Source organism: Ambystoma mexicanum, chromosome 9, assembly GCF_040938575.1.
Source record: "Ambystoma mexicanum isolate Mex_15411 chromosome 9, UKY_AmexF1_1, whole genome shotgun sequence".
NCBI classification, from domain to species: Eukaryota; Metazoa; Chordata; class Amphibia; order Caudata; family Ambystomatidae; genus Ambystoma; species Ambystoma mexicanum.
The window spans coordinates 708,815,612-708,824,156 of record NC_090931.1 but is presented as its reverse complement, the minus strand read 5'-3'; the positions used below and the strand labels follow the sequence as shown (position 1 = coordinate 708,824,156).

At 40.9% G+C, this 8,545-nt stretch overlaps 1 protein-coding gene across 1 annotated transcript; it reads left to right on the top strand.

The window, feature by feature from the left end:
- Nucleotides 1-1,354: 1,354 nt before the first annotated feature.
- On the top strand, nucleotides 1,355-7,947 carry LOC138489721 (gamma-crystallin-3-like). The gene is made up of 3 exons (XM_069617366.1): nucleotides 1,355-1,366; nucleotides 5,258-5,500; nucleotides 7,672-7,947. Exons 1-3 carry the CDS (start codon nucleotides 1,358-1,360, stop codon nucleotides 7,945-7,947), a joined length of 528 nt encoding a protein of 175 aa, XP_069473467.1. The 5' UTR covers nucleotides 1,355-1,357.
- The last annotated feature ends 598 nt before the right edge of the window (nucleotides 7,948-8,545 follow it).

Here is an 8,545-nt window from a genome sequence, read left to right as displayed (position 1 = left end):
TCCAGCCGTCTGCTACTTCAAAAAAAGCCCTCACTCCTAATATTGGCACATAGGTACATTTTAATATTGACAATTCATATACTGGACGTCACAGTATATTTAGTATATTTGTCTACTACCTTACGCATGGCAACATGTGTTTAATGTAACTTCCCATGATACCTTTGAGTACTAAAGACTCATTATGTGATATCACTGATGTCACTATTTATGCAAATTAGGGGGCCAACACATGTTTTGCTGCCCAGGGCCCTGCAAATATTAGGGCCAGTCTGCTTGCATTTCTGTGTGGATGGGACCTGGCCTTGCATTTTGGGCTGCTCCCATTGGTGGCAGTAGCTGACTGATTTGCATATGGTTGGATTCCTTTTGCATTAGTGCAGACGGGCTACGAAATGGTTGTTTGGAAGGTTGCCCAGAGCAGTGCAAATGGATGGAATGTATTCCAAACCTTCCACCCATCACTTTTTTGGTTGTAGTGGAGTAAATATTTCTTTCGCTTCGTATGACTGAAAAAAAAAATTGGGAAACAGTCATGAAAATGAAACAAATGCACTGTCAACATAAAAAGGTTCAATAACAATCTCTTCACTATTCAGGAGCCAGGACACAATTTTATGATCAGTAATGTGCGATGTGTCATAGAGTTAAACTACTATACCATATGACATTTCTAAAATATATAACACACATTTATAAAAACAGAATATAAAAATGTATCAATTCCATAAATCTAAAATACTCTTTCATACATTATAATGCATGTTAAAAAAAACATGCCAGCCCACTCTTCAGCTCTCTACAAATACAAATGTACTAGGTTTCACACCCTTTCCATGTGCTGCGTAAACCACTTTCCTAGAAAACAGATACCTGGGGCCAGATTTTTGTGGCCATTATTCGTTCCACTGTATTTTCTTTTTTTTTACATTTACTGTGTACATTCATTCCCCCGCTTAAGCAGTTCTTTCCATCCTTACCTCCCAGCTCAAAACGGAATATTCTTGTCTGCACTTTTTCAAACCTAGACAACAAATGTGAAAACAAGTGCAGTGAAAAGACTAGAATGCATTTCTTTTCGTGAAACATCTCCTAACAGTCAGCATGTTGATGATACTCTGGAAATGTTGCGCTTTAGCTACTGTCTGGAGGCCGCAGGTTTCCCAGTAAGCAAATACACACAAAAACCATGAACAGCATTGAAAGGGGCACTGTGTATATTGCACTGACTGGTCAGAAAAGGCTGTGTGCATGCAGCATATTGTTCCCATTATATGGGGTAACTTCAGAGGACGTATATAAAGGATGCCAGGATCCCATACACATCACTCAGCCGCATATCCATCCAGCAGCCAACATGGGGAAGGTAAGGCTACTTTTGCCACAGAACCACATTCAGAAACAAGAATTCACTAATGTCATGTTATGATTTCTATTCAGGCATGAACTGTGTTAAACATGCCTGGATTCTCTTTTATGTTTTTTTCCCTAAAATCCTGTCATTCATGTTTGTTTATTTTTACATTTATAGCAGAGCTCTAATCACTTAGGTGTCAAGGCGCTAGCAATTTGCGAATGGCCAGGGCAAGGTTTTCTTAGATCCTTGTGTGAACAACCAAGTTTTCAGCTGCTTTCGGGAGTTCCAATAAGATTGGTCAGCTCTTAGCGTTGGTGGTAGTTCATTCCAGCATTTCGCTGCAATGATAGGGAAGCTGGTTCCTGTTATAAGAGTACGCCTCTGCTGAAAACTGTGTGCTGTTTGTCTGGTAATTGCCACCATAAGGAGTGTGCACGTCTCTGCTGCACCCTCTTCCTCCCTCTTTCTCTGCAGCATTGTCGTGCTTCCATTTTGCAGCCTCTCATAATAGAGCAGGCAGTTGAAAGCATTCACCATTTTGGCAGCCGACATCTGGATTCCTTCTAACCCATCTATGCTTTTTGGAGGTGCAGCCTCCGGAATGTACACCGTGGTCCAGCTGAGGCCTGACTAGTGATGTGTAGTGGTAACATAGTTGTCTGTTTATAATGAACACTGTGTATCCCCGAATTCCTTTTAACATAGTCTTGTTTATTAACTTTCTGGCCATTCCAGTGTTTGCTTACCTTTAAGAACTCGCCATCTATTGCAGTCATCCTACACCCCACATAAATTAATTTGCATCTATATTGAACGTAGCTTGTCTAGTTCCCCAAGCACACCTGTTTTTAGGAAACGTGCATTTTTCACCATTCCCACATAGATATTCATTGGGTGGGGGTGATAGACAGCAATAAGGATGGAACACGCGCAGTATTCTCTGGTATAAGACTGCGTGCGGGCGCTAAAGGCGAAGTAAAAAAAGAAGCACGCTCCTTCAGCCCTCCGAGCCACGGAGGGAACAGTGTTGAGCCAACATTGAAGTTGGACTCCTGTTCCTTGCGCAGCTTCGCAGAACTGATGAAAGGTACATTTTTCTTTTTTATCTTTTGACTTTGCTTTTGGCACCCGTGTGTAATGCTAGTATAACCCTGGGGGTGGTCTTACTGCTGCCGGTAATGACCCGCAACCCGTGTTAAGGAACCCTTGCTTCGCTCTGGCCCTTAACTTCGGCAGCGGATCGTTACTGCAGAGTCGTCCTGCCCCCGAGGGTTATATCGTCTCAGTTCTTTGAAAGGACTCTCAAGTCTGTTGCTCTTTAATCAAGTACTTCAGTTCCCTGTTTGTTTTTGAATGTTGATTATGATTCTGGACCCTTGGTTTGCTGTTATTAAATTTGTGATTAGGGGAAGCAAAATCAGAAGTCCAATCAAATGAATTCTGCAGTTTCGTCATAATTGGTCATTGTCTGAGATCTTGCAATGTGTCTGAGGTCAATGAGCTGATTGTGCAAACACATTCAGCTCTAATAATGTGAGCCTCCCTTACTCACAAAGAGCAGTTTCAAAGCAACCAGAATGCACACATGAAATGCCCCTAAGGCTCATTGTAAGTCTATAGCCTTTCCCTTGCGTCTCATATCTGCTTAACTCCCCTCCATCTTTGGGAGCTTTTACATCTTTTGGGAACAGGTATCGGGGCCAAGACAATGAGTGCATTTTTTCATTTATTCATTAGTTGTTGCAATTGGGGCACTCTCTGAGTTCATAAACCCTTACATATCTGAAGTACAGCAGTGCAGCATTACCAAGGCACTATAAATGGTGTTTATAGTTTGGGCTGTGCTGGACATTGAAGGAAGAATGTTTTGGGTTTGTGACTGGGCCCTGTTCATACTTCACACCGAAAGTCATTGAATTCTGTCTCATTGGACACAAAATAAAGTGTTGTGGTGGAACTGCACAACCCCAAGATTTCCCGTCTACATCATTTTGGGTGTAAGGTGCAATTATGGGCATAGTATCATGATTTCAACAAACTTGAGGAATTATAATAAAAAACAGTTTTCTAAAATACCCACCATTAAATAAAAAACGAAATTGTGTAAATTGACTTCATTTCACAGCATTTATTATTGCCCAATACCTATTATGTACCATGCTGATGACTCGCACATACCAAGAAACTCCTGCATGGCAGAATGCATTTGTTTTACCTAGACTACCTTTAATGCAGAGTGTTCTTGATTCATGAAACAGCGGATGGATGTGAGGGCAATGAGCTGCCTTCTGCTTCCGAGGCCAATTATTCCTTCCCCTCTCTTCTGAGGCTGCCGTGGATAAGGTGCCAATTAGCTTTATGGGGGACAGCTTTCCAAAGGGTTCAGCAAATCATGTTGGCCAACAAACAACAATTGATCATGTCTAATCAGAGGTAGAAGTGCAACAGAAATGTTGCAGAACCGACCTTGCCAATGGCAGAGAGAGGATAGGATGGTAGCATGGAGACGCATCTTGTGTTAAGAAGTTGAGGGTTGGAGAGGGTAGAAACCCAAAGGACGGGATTTGAGAAAGAAGGCTGTGCTACTGGATTGTTTTCCTTTGGTTTGATACAGTCAATACAGATTTCATACTAGAAGTGCATTTTAAATCTGCAATGAGAGCTTTAGATAATTTTCATCCTGCATTTCTAGATATTCTGGAAAAAGTGTAGGGGAAGAGTCCATTTTATTTCGCTTTTGCGGTCAATCCGGTTATGACATTCTGCGCTTTTTCTAAATAAAATAAAGTGAAACAAAACAAAGGGTACTGCAAACTCTGTTTTCCAAAGACCTAATTTCAAGGGGAGGAGGCAAATTCCTGCCATTTTCGTTGTGGCAAATAAATGTTGTCACATCAGGCCCTCCTGCTATTTACAGGCTCTGGGTGCCACTGTTGGAGATGCTGATTGTGACCCCACATTGTTATGGCCATAGCTGTGATTATGTAAACAAGATATATTTACACCTTTAAATGTATGCAAACAATGGACAGGGGCAAACAATTCCAAAAGGATTCATAGATATATGAATGCAGCTGTTTGTTTTATGCATCAATGTACTGCCAGGGATAGTAAGAAGAACAAAATACAACACACGTCCCAAAATGCACCCTAGTAAGCAGAACAAAGCTCACTAAGCAGTCCCCTCCATAGCCACACTGGAGCTAGAAAGCAGCACTTGACAATGCACATGTGATGTTTTTTACAGCAATATGTACCATGAAGAGTGGGTTTTCTGGCCTTGACAGACCGGGGACCGAGATAGAGGCTCACGCAAAGTAATGTAGGCCTGGTCTGTTACCAGCTCGTAAAGCCCCTTTTTAGGTGCATATGGTTACTAGCACCTAGGCCATGTGCACCAGGGTGCAAAAGTGTTTTTAAGGGAATTTAACTCTGTGCAGATCACTCACACCAATTCCCTTAAAAACATGCAACAAAAACCTCTATCTGCCACAGATAGTGAAAAGTTGTCAATGATTTATGTCCATTGCTGTAGTGGAGATGGAGGCCCCTTGGGGGAGATGATTGGCAGGTACGTGGATGGTGAGTGGAGCAATCTAGATGTGTGGCCGTGGTGCAGGGGAAAGTATGGCCACTGAATGATAGACTGCAAGAGATCACCATAGCGTAAAAACAGCCTTCTTAGGCACCAGATCAGCTGGTGCCACTCCTGTGGGTGCTGATAGCTTCAAAGAGGTTATCAGGTAAAACAAAGGTGCATTATTTAAGAATAAAACAAACACTCCATAACTTTGAGAATGCCTATTAAGGGTAGTAGCATTATTGACAGACACTCAGTTACCATTGATTCTTTTTCACTTTGACCTCCTCATCTAATTTATATTATTTTGTTCAAAATAGATCATCTTCTACGAGGACAGGAACTACCAGGGGCGCTCCTACGAGTGCAGCTCTGAGTGCCCTGATCTCACCTCTTTCTTCAGCCGCTGCAACTCCATCCGGGTGGAAAGTGGCAACTGGATTCTCTATGAACACCCCAATTTCCGGGGACACCAGTACTACCTGAGAAGAGGAGATTACCCAGACTTCCAGCAGTGGATGGGTTACAATGACTCCATCAGGTCCTGCCGCTTGACACCACAAGTAAGTGGGACTCCCTTGTATTCTGTGTATGAATTGTTAATCTATACCTCTTCACAAGCTTTGGCCAGTTAAGTAAACTTCATGATCGAGTTTGTTACTGTGGTGGTGTTAACACTCATAATAATAATTAATCCAATTATAAGTCCCAAATTCCCAAAACATATTTGAGCCACAGGCAAGAAAAACCTTGGGTTGCATAAAGTTGCACATGGAAGGACTCAACAATACTGTATAGTAATTGTTAACTGGACAAACTATTGGATGATTGAAATGACTGTTGAGTTACTCATGATCTATTTTCTGCAACTAAGATGACTTTTTTCTACAAAATATTGACAAAGTTGCTGAAAGAGCCTTAAGAAGGCATTGGTTCATTGCGTGTAGACTTACTGGCTCATTTTGTAAACAAATGCAAAATGCATTCATGGAGCTGTCAACGTTGGCACTTACTTGTGAGTGAGTCACTTGTATTACATTTTCAACCTTCACAAAATGGAAAGGAAATGGATAGAGTAAACACAGGCGAAATTACCTTAATCATTTTACTCTACTTTTAGTGAAAAATGTAAATGCTGACTGAAAATTACGCTAACATTTACACAAGATTCCACTGGAATCAATTGCTTTAACTAGGCGTGAATTGCCATTAGTTTCCACTATAATCCCTTATTTTTACTCCGGCATGAAAATCTCACCCTGGCGTATAACAGAGAGATGTTGCGTGCGGAGCTTCAAGGTGAGGGACAAAAAGTAATTTTCCTCCCATCTCCCACTTCACATGCAATACGTGAAGAAAATGTCCCAGAGCAAAAAAATAAGTTTAACGACTGGCACACACCCTTTATGCCTCATTTTTGCACTTATTTTAATTCTCCGCGGCATACAAAATCAACCCCTTAGTGTTGTCTTCCATAAGAAATTGCTTTCAACAGTTTATATTATTGTGTGATATAGAGACACACTCTTAACATAACGTACATGTTTAAAGACAACCAAGTTCCTCAATACATCCTGCATTTACTTTATTGAGATACAAGAGCTTAAATCTAAAAAAAGTTTAAAAAAAATGCCTGATGTACAATAACATGGTAGCCCAGTAATACTGTACAACTAAGTATCTATTATTGGTTCTGTTACAACAGACATAACAACACAAGTGCCAGCCTCCCCACTGTTTAAGATTGTCTAAGACTTGTTACTAGACGCGTTGCTAGGGTGTGGGGGGCTGAGGGGGCTATAGCCCCGGGTCTTTTGGTTGTAGCCCTGGATAGAAGCTCATGAACTATAACCAAAAGGCTATACCTAGCCCCAAATCCTGCCAGTCCCGATATTAGCTTTGTCCCTGATCTTTTGCAGACCTAGCAACACCCCTGCATGTTACCACAGATGTGCATTTTGTGTTTCAGAGTTTGCCTTACACAATAATGTACTGAGTTATCATCAATGTTAAAATTGTGTTGCATGTTTATTTTTTTAATGATACTTTAATTCTCAGGTGCATTCTGTAAAATGTAACAATATTAACTGATGCAAAGTACTTTGTATTTTCAACAAACGGTGTATCCCAGACAGGCTCAAGCTTAGTTCACGTAAAAAAGTAGCTATGTTTATTTAAGTACATACAATGACCCCATTCAAAGAACAATAATATTGGCCTTTTATATAGCTCATGCCACAGCAGATGTTTTTCTTGTTGCTTCATAATATGTGTTATTCGAACCCCAGGAATGTAAAGTGAGCATTGTGCACGGCTCCCAACATCCATGCCCCTCCTCACGTCACCAGAATCCTTCTTTATGACGTCAAAGCCCTCTGTAGCCTAGATTCCTCCTGCAGTTGCACCTTCTGCCCACCCCCCATGTGACTTCTCAGTGTTAAAGTGTCTGGGCTGCTGCAGCATATGCACCCTGCCCCTAGCCATCAAATAGCTTGCTGACCCACAACTTTATATTTTGTGGTAATGACCGTGAGCTTAAGTTCAGCCTTTACGGTCATTACCACATGATGTCACCCACAGGATTAGGCAATAAAGCTTCATTATTTACCACCTCAATGGTACTCAATTTCTCGAACTTGATGAAGGGATGATTGTTTTACTATTCTACATTTTATTTTCAAAAGAAACATCTGAATGCAAGTCTTTTTTTTATTTGTCATGTTTGCCATCACAGCATCGTGGATCCTATGGAATAAGGGTTTATGAGCGAGAAAACTTTGGGGGGCAGATGATGGAGTTCTCTGAAGACTGTCCACATGTTCACGAGCAGTTCCGCTACCATGACATCTACTCCTGTAATGTGCAGGATGGGCACTGGATGTTCTACGAAGAGCCCAATTACAGAGGACGTCAGTACTACCTGAGGCCAGGGGAGTACAGGAGATACAGCGACTGGGGAGCATCAAGCCCTAGAGTTGGCTCTTTTAGGAGAGTCCGGGATCATTATTAAGTTACCTAGGGGGAGATGGCTTACATATTCATGTAATATAATAAATTTGAAAACAGAATGAATCCGTTGTTTTGCATACTTATTAATATGTGTTTGCAATATGTTTTTAAAAGCATGATAAAAGGTAAAGAGAGATCAAACTTGGCTACTAAAATTGAAGAGAAATATACATTTTCCTCATTACTTTGTACAAAGGTATAGACATCACAACAGTTACACTAAAAAGGTAATGCATTTGAAATCAACATATATAGTCCAGTTTCACCCACATCACAAACCACACTTCAACCTTACACTACCATGTCTTCTGCATACTCATCCTCACGCTTGGCACCCCAACTATGAAATGGTTTATCTTGGAAAAATACCAGACTTCCACTTTTGCGCTCCAAATATAAATTTTATTTGATTGATTACACAGTTGATTCAATACATTGTTTCTCAGTTGTGAGGGTTATAAGGTTCACCCTCAGTTGATTCAATACATTGTTTCTCAGTTGTGAGGGTTATAAGGTTCACCCTCTTGAATCTATGAAATGGTTTAATACAACTTACTGCTAACAACAATATCTACTATCAGAATGATGTCCCCAAAAAT

What these genes read in the sequence shown, in the direction of transcription:
- LOC138489721 (XM_069617366.1), top strand. An exon ending in CCTGCCGCTTGACACCACAA is followed by an intron (nt 5,501 to 7,671) that starts GTAAGTGGGACT and finishes TTGCCATCACAG; the next exon opens with CATCGTGGATCCTATGGAAT.